At 40.0% G+C, this 15,222-nt stretch overlaps 1 protein-coding gene across 1 annotated transcript; it reads right to left on the bottom strand.

The window, feature by feature from the left end:
- Positions 1-10,258: 10,258 nt before the first annotated feature.
- Positions 10,259-13,929, bottom strand: LOC143632625 (protein FAR1-RELATED SEQUENCE 5-like). The gene is made up of 8 exons (XM_077101097.1): positions 13,920-13,929; positions 13,777-13,845; positions 12,272-12,908; positions 12,114-12,173; positions 11,783-11,912; positions 11,227-11,696; positions 10,963-11,032; positions 10,259-10,498 (listed from the first exon to the last, which is right to left on the bottom strand). The coding sequence occupies exons 1-8, from the start codon at positions 13,927-13,929 to the stop codon at positions 10,259-10,261; spliced, it is 1,686 nt and encodes a 561-aa protein (XP_076957212.1).
- Between the last annotated feature and the right edge of the window lie 1,293 nt (positions 13,930-15,222).

Raw genomic sequence — 15,222 nt, 5'->3', positions numbered from 1 at the left:
TAGGGTATGTTATGTAAGAGCAGGCGTTGGCGCCAACCACTAAAGTGGTTGTATGCACAGGCTGTAACATCCTACTTTCGGTTATATTAATAAAATAAAGTTCATTTATTTTATAGCTGGTCGTTATCGGTTTAGTTGAAAAGAATACGAGATGGACTTTTGTTAGGTAAATGGATATGGGTTATAGACTTGGGTTATGGAGGAATGAAGGAAAGACCATGGGCTTAAGCCCATGATCAAAAATATATATACCCTTAATCCTCCATTTAATTCATTTACACATATCCCTTACACCATCCAAAACACACACTTAAGATTCTCTCTCTAGCCGAAATATAGAAGAAGAATCGGATCCCGACCCAAGGTATGATGGTATTTTGTTGTATGAGCTTAAATCTGTTAGTTATGGTCACTAAACGACGAGCCGACACCGATAAACCGTTTAAGTCACGAGATCCGGGTGGAATCGGGTATAAACCGAACCTATGATGAGCTTAGGGGTCACCCTAGCTCAGATCTGGATCGAACGGGACGAAAAACGGTGAAAAACGAGTTAAAACTCGTTTTTCCGACGTGTTCGCGGTTTTCCGGCAGCTTTCCGGCAAAGGCGGCGCCGGAAAGGTGGTACGAGGATAAGGAATGTCAGGGAATGTTCTGACATTCCCTGACCTAACCCTAGTTCGCTAACCGGAATTTAGCGAATTAAGGGTGATTCGTTAAGTAGATTCGCTGAGGAAAGATAACGAACTAGCCTTAGTTCGTGTCCTGATTCGTTAAGTAGATTCGCTGAGGAAAGATAACGAACTAGCCTTAGTTCGTGTCCTGATTCGTTAAGGAAAAGATAACGAATTAACCCCCCCCCCCATTTCGTTATAGCCATTCGTTAAAGGAGATAACGAATTAGAAGGTCCAATTCGTTACTTGAACTGATTCGCTATGTGGACTGGTTCGTACAAGGACGGATTCGTCAGAGGTCCAGTTCGTTAGAGGGTTCAGTTCGTTACAAATGACCAGTTCGCTAAGATAAGTCAATTCGTTAAAGACTGAATAACGAACTAGAAAGTTTAATAAAATGACAGAACAATCCCTGGACTTAGAAAAAGAATGAATTAATTACAATTCATCCCTTGTACTTTTAAGTAACATATTATTCAATGATTCAAATGCTAATGGAAAATGTGTTAAGACAGTTAATGGAAATAAAATTTTTCCAAGCTGACCTAGCAGCTCGACCCCAGCCAGGGGCTCTGCCCTTTGGACCCTGCTAGGGGCTGCCGCCCCTAGACCGCGCTGCCAGGGGCGCTGTCCCCGGACCCCCGTTCGTTGTGGGTTATATAAAGATAGATATACAACATGAGTAGTAGTAGTTAATTGATACATGTAAATATTATACAGTTAGCCGTGCACAGCTCAAGAAGGGAATAACGATTAACGGAGAGCGTAACAGGATTCAGGTGAGTTTCTAGCCCCACTTCCTTGTTATGTTTTCGGGGCTGTGTGCATACTCGATGTGATAGTTAATACACTTATCTTAGGTGGTAAGTGTATGCCTTGTATGATTTATGTATGATGATTGTTTGACGGTGCGTGAACGATCTTCGGATATTACATGTACCTCAGGTGGTAGTTAAGATATGATTGATAAGTATGATGAAAGATAGGATGTATGTATGAATATATGATGTATGCATAATGTATGTATGTTATGATGATGGTACGTGAACACTCTTCGAAGATTGCACGTATTGTCAAGGATAGTATGTATGAACAGGTACGGTACAGTTACACGAAACAAAGGGACCAGACCCTAATAATATCTGTGATGTTAGGGACCAGACCCTAATAATATCTGTGATGTTAGGGACCTGACCCTAATAATATCTGTGATGTTAGGGACTAGGCCCTTATAATATCTGTGATGTTAGGGACCAGACCCTTATAATATCTGTGAGGTTATAGGGCGAAAGGCTCTTTAAAACGTATGATTATGTATGTAAAGGAAGTATGAAGGTAAGAATGAAATTATATGCACTTACGTGTGTATGTAAGAAAGTTAAGAGGTTAAGTATGAAATGTAAGAAGGTATTGTATGATTATGTGATTAACTAGAACTTACTCAGCGTAGCTGACTTTTAGTATGCACGCAGGTGAGTAGAATGAGGCAGCTCGCGTGAGGAGACACGTGGCACTGAATAAGGGGCTGGCATCGGAAGACGCAAGACGTTTAAGTTTAATGTTTTGTTTATTTTGAAAGACAAGATGTTGTTTTAAGACAAGAGGTGTTTTGTTATGAAATGTTTTATGAAAGCTTTTATATTTCGCGAATGTTTTAATTAACTCTGATATTTAGAACTGCGTTTATAAGTAAATCCAACACGAAAGTAGGGCTACCGGTAACGGGGCCTTACAAGTTGGTATCAGAGCAAAGTTCGAGAGATTTAAGCATCCTACATGCTTAGACTCGAATAGAGAATGGGATTTATGTAAGAAAAGAAAGAAGATGCCAGTTCAAGAATGTCATGTGTCGCTCAAGCAAGATCAGTAAAGGTAAAGTGTATGATTAAGTGATATATGTTAATGAGAAAGAAAAGAATATGTGAATGATAGGGATAGGATTAATTGATCATCTTGATTGACTAACTGTTTAAGTAGAACCAGCACAAATAGACTCATAAAGGGGAGTGTATAGGACACGGAAAGTAACGTGATCAGCTAATCACAGCTGGCCACTGTTATTACCTGTTAGCCTTACTATCCTTGTACTAAATAGTTCTTTGAGTGATGATGTTTGTGTTTTCCCTTTTTGAATACGATGGCTGGAGGTGGAGACATTGCTGGAGCTGGAGGTCGCACTGGACGACGCGGCAGGCCTCGTCGTGTCCAGCAACCTTCGGTTGAGACAGCTTCCAACACCGGAGATGAGGGGAGTGCAGCTAGAGGAGGTCCGGTCAACAACGAAGGGGTTCAACTGGATCCCGCAATTCAAGCAGCTATTGTTCAAGCTGTAGCCACTGCTGTGAAGAATATTACTCCGGCAGGGTCTGCTGGGAGCCGTGAAAGAACTGCTGGAGGGGAAGGAGGTGAGGGTAGGAGAGATGAGGAAGAAGAGAGGAAGGACTCGAGTGTGGTTAAGTCTGGGAAAGCTGGTGACAGGAAGAGAAGCCGAGGTGGGTGCAACTATAAGTCCTTCAAGGGTTGCGACCCACCGAAGCTGACTGGGTTGGGAGACGCAATCGCTACTCTTCAGTGGATAACCGCCATGGATAAAATTATCCGCATTAGCGAGTGCCGTCCCGATCAAGCTGTCGGTTATGCCACCCAATCGTTTGAAGATGAGGCGATGTATTGGTGGGAATCGATTGAGCAAAGAAGGAGTCGAGAGGAAATCAAGGTCATGAAGTGGGAGGATCTGAAGGAATTAGTGATGAAGAGGTTCTGTGCTGATGCAGAAGTTGAAAGGGCGGAGATGAAGTTCCTGAACTTGAAAGCTAGGACGATGACACATCGTGAGTACACCACTGAGTTCAACCGAATGTCTAGGTTGGTGCCCGATATGGTCAACACTGAGGCTAAGAGAATCAAGTGTTACGTGAGGGGATTACCATAGAGAGTCCGCATGTTAGTCAGGACAAGTAAACCTGCTACTTTCGATTCTGCAGTCAAACTCGCAGAGATGGTCTATGCAGACCTGGCTGCGGATGATGTGGTGGTGGTAGACGAGAAGAAATAGAAGAAATGGGTCGCTCCTGCTAAGCGACCCGGTACCCAGATGTGGAACCCCAAGAACAACCAGCCGAGAGTTTAGGAGAACAGGTCGTGCAAGACTTGTGGCAAGGCACACAGTGGTGAGTGTAGGTGGGGAAAGGGTTCGGATACATGTCATAAGTGTGGAAAGATGCATGCTGGAGAGTGTAGAGTTGGGTCGAATGTTTGCTACAAGTGTGGGAAGGCAGGTCATTATGCTCATGAGTGCAGTTCTAAGCCTGCATGCTACAAGAGTGGTAAGACAGGTCACTTTGCTAGAGAATGCACCGAGGGTGAAGCTGGAGGTAGTGGAAGGAAGGATGCCGATCAAGCTAGGCCAAGAACTAGAGCCTACATGCTGACCCAAGAACAAGCCAAGCAGATTCCGGATGTCGTCACAGGTACGTTTCTAGTGAACGGTGTTTCCGCTTCTGTATTATTTGATTCGGGCGCAAACAAAAGTTTCGTAGCCACACCATTTAGTAAACTAGCTAAAATGAAATGTTGCCGAGTATCTGAAACTCTTATAGTAGAAACCGCTAGCGACACTTCGGTTGAAATAATAAAAATGGTTAAGAACTCTAAGATAGAACTAGAGGGACATGAGTTCCCTGTTACCTTGTACGTTATGACCTTGGGAGGGTTCGATGTGGTTTTGGGGATGGATTGGTTCTCTGAGTTTGAGGCTCAGATAGTATGTAAGAGTAGGATAATAAGGTTAAAGTCCTTGGATGGTAGTGCGGTGACGGTTTATGGTGATAAGGAAAGTTCTGGGCTTAATGTCATTTCGATGATAAAAGCCGAGGGTTTGCTAAGGCGAGGGTGTTGTGCCTACCTGGCGTATGTCGTCAACGCTACAGCCGAGACGGAAGAAATGAAAGATGTTCATATTGTGTGTGACTACCCAGAAGTGTTCCCTGAGGATCTTCCGGGGTTGCCACCAGAGCGAGAGATAGAATTTCAGATAGATTTAGTACCAGGAGCCCAACCTGTCGCGAAAGCACCTTACCGTCTAGCACCGTCCGAAATGAAAGAATTGATGTCCCAACTGCAAGAACTCCTCGACAAAGGTTTCATAAGACCAAGTGTTTCCCCGTGGGGCGCACCAGTGTTGTTCGTGAAGAAAAAGGATGGAAGTATGAGAATGTGCATAGACTATCGTGAGTTGAATAAGCTTACGGTGAAGAATAGATATCCTTTGCCAAGGATTGATGACCTGTTTGACCAACTGCAAGGTTCAAGTTGGTTCTCACGGATAGATCTCAGATCAGGCTATCATCAACTTAAGGTGAAAGAGGCAGACATCCCTAAAACAGCGTTCCGAACGCGGTATGGACACTACGAGTTCCTCGTAATGTCATTCGGTCTAACGAATGCTCCCGCAGCATTTATGGACATGACGAATAGGGTTTGTCGGCCAATGTTGGATAAGTCTGTTATCGTCTTCATTGATGATATATTGATTTATTCAAAGAGCGAGTCTGACCATGCTGAGCATCTGAAAGAGGTATTGGAGACTCTGAAGAAAGAGAAGTTGTATGCTAAGTTCTCGAAGTGCGCGTTCTGGTTAAGAGAAGTGCAATTTCTAGGTCACGTGATTAATCCGGAAGGGATTACCGTGGACCCAGCTAAGATTGAAGCGATAACGAATTGGAAGACTCCACAGAATCCGACCGATATACGAAGCTTCCTAGGGTTAGCTGGCTACTATAGGAGATTCATCGAAGGTTTCTCCAGGATAGCCGCACCGCTGACCGGTATGACCCGAAAATCGATAGTATTCAGTTGGGGAAAGTTTCAAGAAGAAGCCTTTGAGGAATTAAAGAAGAAACTCACGCAAGCTCCAATCCTTGCTCTACCCGATGGTGACGAGGATTTAGTTGTTTGTGCCGATGCCTCGCATCAAGGGCTAGGTTGCGTGTTGATGCAACGAGGGAAGGTGATAGCTTACGCGTCTAGACAGTTGAAAGTCCACGAGAGTACTTATCCGACGCGTGATTTGGAGCTAGCAGCAGTAGTGCATGCCTTAAAGATATGGAGGCATTATCTGTATGGTACTAAGTGCACCATCTACACAGATCATAAGAGTTTAAAGTACTTCTTCGAGCAAAAAGAATTGAACATGAGACAGAGAAGATGGTTGGAGTTGATAAAGGATTACGACTGCGATATTAAGTACTACCCTGGCAAAGCTAACGTGGTCACCGATGCACTAAGCCGTAAGAATGAGGAAGTCCTTGCAACTGTGAAGTCATACAAATTGATTATGAATTCAAACCTTTTCGAAAAAATCATCAAGGTGCAGTCAGAGGTGCTAGTAGACGAGAAGTTGGTAAAGAAAGAAAGAGTTTACGGCCAACAATACGAGCTAATGGAAAACACTCATGGTGTTAAGACTAGGTTTGACCGTATGTGGATCCCACGCCATGGAGATCTCAGAGGTCGAATCTTAGATGAAGCTCATAAGTCAAGGTACTCAATCCATCCTGGAGCTACAAAGATGTATCAAGATTTGAAAAGAGACTACTGGTGGCCTGGAATGAAGAATGATGTAGTGGATTATGTTAGTAAGTGCTTAACTTGCTTACAAGTCAAAGCCGAACATCAAAAGCCTTATGGGAAGATGCAACCGCTAGAGATACCTGAGTGGAAATGGGAACACATCACCATGGATTTCATAACTAAGCTACCTCGTACAGCTAAGCATCATGATACCATCTGGGTGATAGTGGACCGTTTGACCAAGAGTGCTCACTTTCTGCCTATACGAGAGACCATCTCGTCAGAAACGTTAGCAAGCTTGTTCATTAAAGAAGTTGTAACCAAGCATGGAGTACCGTTATCGATCGTGTCTGATAGAGATACACGGTTTACTTTAAGGTTCTGGAAGAAATTCCATGAAGCTATGGGGACGAGGTTGAACATCAGTACGTCGTATCATCCTCAAACCGATGGACAGTCTAAAAGAACGATCCAAACCCTTGAGGATATGCTGCGTGCTTGTGTTTTAGATTTTGGTGGGAATTGGGATGATCATCTGCACCTGGCAGAGTTCTCCTATAACAACAGTTACCATTCAAGTATTGGTATGCCACCGTTTGAGATGCTTTACGGTAGACGATGTAGAACCCCGGTGTGTTGGGGTGAGATTGGTCAGAAAGAAATGGGAAGCCTAGAAGTGGTTCAAGAAACGTCTTCAAGGTTCGATCAGATCAAAGCAAGAATAAAAGCCGCTCAAGACAGACAGAAGTCGTATGCGGATAAGCGGCGACGACCAATTGAGTTTAACGTTGGCGACAATGTGATGCTTAAGGTCTCGCCTTGGAAAGGGATTATCCGTTTTAGGAAAAGAGGGAAGTTGAGTCCAAGGTACATTGGACCGTTTAAGATTGTAGATCGTGTGGGTGAAGTGGCTTATAAGCTGGATTTGACAGAAGAGTTAGAAGGAATTCATTCAACCTTCCATGTTTCTCATCTGAGAAAATGTCTAGCTGATGACACGTCCCACGTGCCATTAATGGACATTGAGGTTGATGAACAGTTGAACTACATTGAGCAACCGATCGAGATAGTTGACCGCAAGGAGAAGCAGCTTCGTCACAAGGTTATACCTTTAGTGAAGGTGATATGGAAGCATCGCAAGGGATCGGATGCTACATGGGAAGCTGAGGATGAGATGCGCAAGTTTTATCCGAATCTGTTTATGTAATAGTAGGTTTCGGGGACGAAACCTCCTTAAGGAGGGAAGACTTGTAACATCCTACTTTCGGTTATATTAATAAAATAAAGTTCATTTATTTTATAGCGGGTCGTTATCGGTTTAGTTGAAAAGAATACGAGATGGACTTGTGTTAGGTAAATGGATATGGGTTATGGACTTGGGTTATGGAGGAATGAAGGAAAGACCATGGGCTTAAGCCCATGATCAAAAATATATATACCCTTAATCCTCCATTTAATTCATTTACACATATCCCTTACACCATCCAAAACACACACTTAAGATTCTCTCTCTAGCCGAAATATAGAAGAAGAATCGGATCCCGACCCAAGGTATGATAGTATTTTGTTGTATGAGCTTAAATCTGTTAGTTATGGTCACTAAACGACGAGCCGACACCGTTAAACCGTTTAAGTCACGAGATCCGGGTGGAATCGGGTATAAACCGAACCTATGATGAGCTTAGGGGTCACCCTAGCTCAGATCTGGATCGAACGGGACGAAAAACGGTGAAAAACGAGTTAAAACTCGTTTTTCCTACGTGTTTGCGGTTTTTCGGCAGCTTTCCGGCAAAGGCGGCGCCGGAAAGGTGGTACGAGGATAAGGAATGTCAGGGAATGTTCTGACATTCCCTGACCTAACCCTAGTTCGCTAACGGGAATTTAGCGAATTAAGGGTGATTCGTTAAGTAGATTCGCTGAGGAAAGATAACGAACTAGCCTTAGTTCGTGTCCTGATTCGTTAATTAGATTCGCTGAGGAAAGATAACGAACTAGCCTTAGTTCGTGTCCTGATTCGTTAAGGAAAAGATAACGAATTAACCCCCTTCATTTCGTTATAGCCATTCGTTAAAGGAGATAACGAATTAGAAGGTCCAATTCGTTACTTGAACTGATTCGCTATGTGGACTGGTTCGTACAAGGACGGATTCGTCAGAGGTCCAGTTCGTTAGAGGGTTCAGTTCGTTACAAATGACCAGTTCGCTAAGATAAGTCAATTCGTTAAAGACTGAATAACGAACTAGAAAGTTTAATAAAATGACAGAACAATCCCTGGACTTAGAAAAGGAATGAATTAATTACAATTCATCCCTTGAACTTTTAAGTAACATATTATTCAATGATTCAAATGCTAATGGAAAATGTGTTAAGACAGTTAATGGAAATAAAATTTTTCCAAGCTGACCTAGCAGCTCGACCCCAGCCAGGGGCTCTGCCCCTTGGACCCTGCTAGGGGCTGCCGCCCCTAGACCCCGCTGCCAGGGGCGCTGTCCCCGGACCCCCGTTCGTTGTGGGTTATATAAAGATAGATATACAACATGAGTAGTAGTAGTTAATTGATACATGTAAATATTATACAGTTAGCCGTGCACAGCTCAAGAAGGGAATAACGATTAACGGAGAGCGTAACAGGATTCAGGTGAGTTTCTAGCCCCACTTCCTTGTTATGTTTTCGGGGCTGTGTGCATACTCGATGTGATAGTTAATACACTTATCTTAGGTGGTAAGTGTATGCCTTGTATGATTTATGTATGATGATTGTTTGACGGTGCGTGAACGATCTTCGGATATTGCATGTACCTCAGGTGGTAGTTAAGATATGATTGATAAGTATGATGAAATATAGGATGTATGTATGAATATATGATGTATGCATAATGTATGTATGTTATGATGATGGTACGTGAACACTCTTCGAAGATTGCACGTATTGTCAAGGAAAGTATGTATGAACAGGTACGGTACAGTTACACGAAACAAAGGGACCAGACCCTAATAATATCTGTGATGTTAGGGACCAAACCCTAATAATATCTGTGATGTTAGGGACCAGACCCTAATAATATCTGTGATGTTAGGGACCAGGCCCTTATAATATCTGTGATGTTAGAGACCAGACCCATATAATATCTGTGAGGTTATAGGGCGAAAGGCTCTTTAAAACGTATGATTATGTATGTAAAGGAAGTATGAAGGTAAGAATGAAAGTATATGCACTTACGTGTGTATGTAAGAAAGTTAAGAGGTTAAGTATGAAATGTAAGAAGGTATTGTATGATTATGTGATTAACTAGAACTCACTCAGCGTAGCTGACTTTTAGTATGCACGCAGGTGAGTAGGATGAGGCAGCTCGCATGAGGAGACACGTGGCACTGAATAAGGGGCTGGCATCGGAAGACGCAAGACGTTTAAGTTTAATGTTTTGTTTATTTTGAAAGACAAGATGTTGTTTTAAGACAAGAGGTGTTTTGTTATGAAATGTTTTATGAAAGCTTTTATATTCCGCGAATGTTTTAATTAACTCTGATATTTAGAACTGCGTTTATGAGTAAATCCAACACGAAAGTAGGGCTACCGGTAACGGAGCCTTACACAGGCAGAGTTGAATATACATTTCGACATGCATGAGTACATCTGTTTATAAGAGCGGACATGAAGTTTTAAAGCAGTTGTTCATCAAATATAGACCAGTAGATATACGGGTACACATAGAGAATTGCGAAAGGGAAGTATGTAGTCATTGTTAAACACATTGATCATTGGTTCTGCCATTCAAGGTGAACAACAAGTGTTATTGAAGCAGTGGGTTTCGAAACACAGGCGTATAATAGTTAACAATAATTTTCCAATGGCTACGTGCATAACTAATCAAACAAAGGGTCCACAAAGGCATATAAAACATATGAAAGACTAGTGAAAACGATTGTTTAATATTAAAAGAAAGCTATTTTAGGCGTATACTCTGGTTTCTCAAACATAAATGGAAAAGAGAAAAAAACAAAAAACAAACTTTTAGTCTACAAAACTCGAGTCGGTATCGTTGCTGTCATCAGATTCTTCGGATGAGTCCGTTTCAGATGTGTAAACGGGCTCATCGCTTTCCACATATTCCATACCTTGTTGGTCCATCTTTGCTACTTTATCTTTTCTCGCTTGGATCCTGTCTTTTCGCCGTTGCTCACGCTCCTTTCGCTTGCGTTCTTTTTCGAGCATAACTTTGTTATTGTTACGTGAGTCGTGACCACGAACATGCTTGTCACATTTTTAACAAAACCTTTTTGGTTTTTTGCTTTTCTTTTTGGCCATACCTTTCTTGCGCTTGCGAGACCCGTAACCCTTATTTCTAATCCTTATCGGTGGAAGTATGGTGACCTTTTCGGGTATCTTGTAACCAATCAAATCTTGGATTATGGCAGGGTTGCTGTTGTATGAAGGTTTGCAAGGAATTTGCTCCCAAATTTTATTCTTCATCTGCTGCATTTGGTCAACCAAGGACTGAAGAAGTTCTGTGTTACCTCATGCCCGGTCCGCGCACTGATTGGTCAAAGTCAAAAATTGTTCCCTTAGTTTAGACCTATTGTCTAGAGGAACTCCGTATCTGGATTCAATCTTGAATAGTGACGATGGTAGGACGTCACTCCTCCACCGTGTTGGGATGTATTTTTCAGGGATTTCATCTATTAGCTCGATTTGGAAGACTTTAAAAACGTGTCTACATAGGTAGCCAATGCGAGTGAAGCTCTTACAGGAACACGAAAAAGTGTTGTCATTGAGATTGTGAGTAACCTGCATAATAAGTTAAAAAAGGGTTAGATGTTAATGACATGAAATTATTTAAACTATAAGTTTAATCTGTGGTGATACGTGATGAAACATGAAGCTTGAATTCACCAACAAAACCATTTCGTTTGTCCTTGTGATTGATAAAGTGAATGTTCAGTCCGTCTTTTGACTCAAGACGAGTACGTGCACAATGATACAGTCCCCTTGTAATCTCTTTCTGAACCTCTTTAAAAATCGTTATAGTGTAGACATATGATGTGTGGCGCTTGATTGGCAAAGGGGTCTCCAACTGCGGTGTCTTTGTTGTCGTATCATTTTGCAATTGGCGTTGCACGTGTCGTTGAGCATTCAATGCCATTTCAAAACAGTTCATGAATTGAACAAGATTGTTGCCTAGGCTAGAATATACTTTGAACTGTGAACTGGAACTCTCACACCGGGAGGTAGTCTTCATTAGGCAACACATTGGAAGCTCTCTAAAGTAAGCCGAGACCCAAGTTTCTCTAATAGCAAACATGTCTTTTAACCATTTGTTTTCGCCTAAGTTGAATTCGTCAATTAAATCATGCCATCTAGATTCAAAGGTCTCTGGCTTGATGAACACATTCCAAACCAACTTATTAACACGACACCTGATTTCTTCATTAACCTGAATCTCTCCCTTCAGCTTAAACAAAAAAAACCACAAGTCAATAATATGTTTGAAAGTGTTACACGCGAAAAAAAAAAGTAGAATTAAAACCAGATTCTTACCTTAACAGGTATTTTATTTGTAACATGCCACATGCACAGTCTATGTGTGGATTCGGTCAAAACACTTGAAACGGCTTGTTTCATTGCCGCATCCTGATCAGTCAAGACCAACCTGGCTGCTTGCCATGAGCTGTTATGAACGCATTTAGTAACCACTGGTAAGAGTCAATCGTCTCATTAGGTATTAAGCCAGCACCAAAGGTAACACATTTCTTGTGGCAATCCACGCCCGTGAAAGGGACGAAAATCATATTATGCCTGTACACAAATGTAAGGGATATGAAAAATTAATGAAGCGTGTTGCAGGAAAAGATTATCGCACGATCGTTACCTGTTTGTTCCGTACGTAGCATCGAAAGCTAACACTTCACCAATCATAGTGTAGTTGCATCTAGATATGTTGTCAGACCAGAATATTGACCTTAGATGACCGTCAACAGCTTTGTATTGAAAAAAAAATCCTCCAAATGATTCATGTTGTCGGCAAACCTATCAACAATCATTTGAGCATCCGCATCGGCTACACAAGACCTAACATTGCGAGCATGGTTCTTAAAGTCAGACTTTGTTCCTGTGACCAAGTGTTGGCCGCCCTTCAGGGATGATTGCACACGGTGAGCAACGGTTGGACCGAAACCGGCAGTTTGAAAATTTTGAATAAATTTCTTGTATGTAAACTGTAGCTGTCTTCGTCCTCGGGTTAGGTCCATATTATAATCACTGACAAGGCCATGATTGTGACCCTCTATGAAATTATATATCTCGAACCCGAATGATGTTGATGAAACTTTAAGTCTAATACATGCAGTGCAACCGGTGACCTTTATATTCATGTGGCGTCGCTTGGTAGATGACGATGAGGTGTCCATGGTATCGACATCTTTGAAACGTGGGCTACCGGATTTGCTACATACCATATACCTATGGGAGATGGCACCTTTTGTCCATGTTGAGGTTGAGATCCTAACGTCAAAACCAGCTTTGGATGCGTAAGCCTTGTACATAACAACAGCATCATCCCATGTTTTAAAATGTAACCTGATTGAAGGTTTTTCATCTGATGGAACATTTGGAATCCAATATTTTGTCCCATCAGATGCGTATGTGTAGTTTGGTTGGTCGTTTTCTGCATGTAATAGTAAATGAACAAGTCAAACAATATACTAATAATTGGATTATAATAAGAAATGAAAATGAAAGTAAGTGCAAGTAATGAAACTTGGTTAATTCTTATGTTCAAGGCTAACAACTTGTGGAACACTCAAGAGTAACATATCATTAGTTTATGTGATAATGGTTTGAATCTCGGGAACATCATCATTTCCTGGAAAAACGGTTTGAGTATCGTTAAAATCACTAGATACTGTTAAAAATTAGTAAAACCTAGATCATTATACAAACAAAAATGACATTAAAAGATCATTAATAAAAAAAGATGAATACTATCAATTAAAGAAGATGACTACTACTTAAAAAGCATTAAAAAATCAGCGTATTATTAGCACTTAAAAATTATCGGGCTAATTGCAACATTATATTTGTATAAAATACCTAGTGTTTGAAATTGTATACCATTATGACGTACATGTTTATAAAGATATGTCACTAGCAAAATAAAAGGCATATAACAAGATAGTAGGCCACATGCTTTAAAAAAAACTACGCATTTGAGAAATTGTAGATACACACAGAGATGAGTCCATACATACAATTGTATGAACATACATACACACAAAAAAAACTATACTCATTTGAGAAAATGTACATACACACAGAGAGGACTCCATACATACAACTGTATGAACATACATACACACAAATTAATGAATCAATCCAAAATATACCCACGATATAATAGGTTAAGGAAACAAATACTGTTTTGTGTTTTATAGAAAATAAATTGATAAAGTGAGCAAATGTGGTTTCTAATACTTGGACTGTGCGATTAACGTGAATTTGTGTAGTTGATAAATTGAGAAAAATGTGGAACTTACTTTCGTAGTTATTAGTCGGTATGATGCTTGACTGAGGTATATGTGAAGATGAATCATTCTCCATTGCACCTAATAAGTTGAGAACAAACGGATAAATTGAAAATACAAATTCACAAGAAAAAAAATAGCATGATATTATTTACCTGTGACCATTGAATCTACTATGAACAATGAAGAGATAACAATAATGACCCATTAAGGTTGACATTCAGTTAAGCATGTAAAAGATAATGATTTTGATCTTTCATTAAAACAAATATTCATATACATCTTGCAATACATCAAACATTGATCCAAATTAACACTAAAATTAAATAGAAAAGAACATTAAATATTAAGTAATTATAAATCATAAGATCAAAACATCATCAGGTACCAGAAATATCATCCGATTAGTTTTGTTGAACCATAATTAATTAAATTCCAATTCTCACAGATAATTTGAAAACATTGTTAAATCGAAACTGATGTAAAGATTAATGAGAAGAAAAACCTGATGTTCCTGAACCGATAAAGATTTAGGGCTGATTTAGGGAAGATTAATATTGGGCATAACATACGCCTGTTGAATATCACAAACGAATTGGACGTCATCTTCAACAATCAATCTGGATTCTATATGCGATGATGGTTACTGAAAGCCTGCTTATCTGGGATTGTGAAATCAAAAATTGAAAGTGATGATCGATGAACACGAGGTATACGCAGGTTATTAAAACATACCAAATATAAAAATATATTATGTGACCAGTTTACCCTTTAACATAAATAAAAAAACATTAAAAGAAAAAACATGATTGGTAATATCACTTATCGCACTTCTCGCTGTAAAAAAACTTTTGAAATGAACCAATACCTATATATATATATATAAGGTTTGGATCAAATACAAATGAAATTAATGTGCTAAACGTGAGAATCAAGTAGAGTAATTATATATACAGGTAGAGTAATTATGTAATTATATCATAGAGTAATTACATAATTACTCTACTTGAATATATAATTACTCTACTTGATTCTCACCTTTAGCACGTTAAATTCATTTGTACGTTAACCTTCCCATATATATATATATATAATATATATATAGGGGTAGGTTAAAATAAAAAGAGATAGTTTTCTAGGAAGAGTAAGAATAAATCTTAGCCATTAGATCATGTTAATCAATGGTTGAGATTTAAAATTACCAAAAACCGCCATAGTTTCCTAGAATTACTCTTTCACCTCTATAACCGACATAGTTTTCTAGAATTGTTCTTTCACCATAGGTTGTAGTGCCACATGTCAAAAATCTATTGGTTCTTATCATTATTAGGAAACTCTTTATTTTTATTTGAACCATTTTCTATATATATATATATATATATATATATATATATATATATAATCAGGATCATGAGAGAACCTTTTTGAAATTGAGAACTATTTTGGACCACAAAAAAC

Source organism: Bidens hawaiensis, unplaced genomic scaffold, assembly GCF_021521415.1.
Source record: "Bidens hawaiensis isolate Kalapana, Puna unplaced genomic scaffold, B.hawaiensis_p1.1 tig00000512_1, whole genome shotgun sequence".
NCBI classification, from domain to species: Eukaryota; Viridiplantae; Streptophyta; class Magnoliopsida; order Asterales; family Asteraceae; genus Bidens; species Bidens hawaiensis.
This window is presented reverse-complemented; position numbering and strand designations above follow the sequence as displayed.

Excerpts from the sequence above, each read along its gene's own strand:
- LOC143632625 (XM_077101097.1), bottom strand. Across the intron at positions 12,909-13,776 it reads ACCGACTAATAACTACGAAA|AAAACGACCAACCAAACTAC; the intron begins GTAAGTTCCACA and ends TATTACATGCAG. Across the intron at positions 10,499-10,962 it reads CACTCGCATTGGCTACCTAT|CATGTTCGTGGTCACGACTC; the intron begins GTAGACACGTTT and ends AAATGTGACAAG.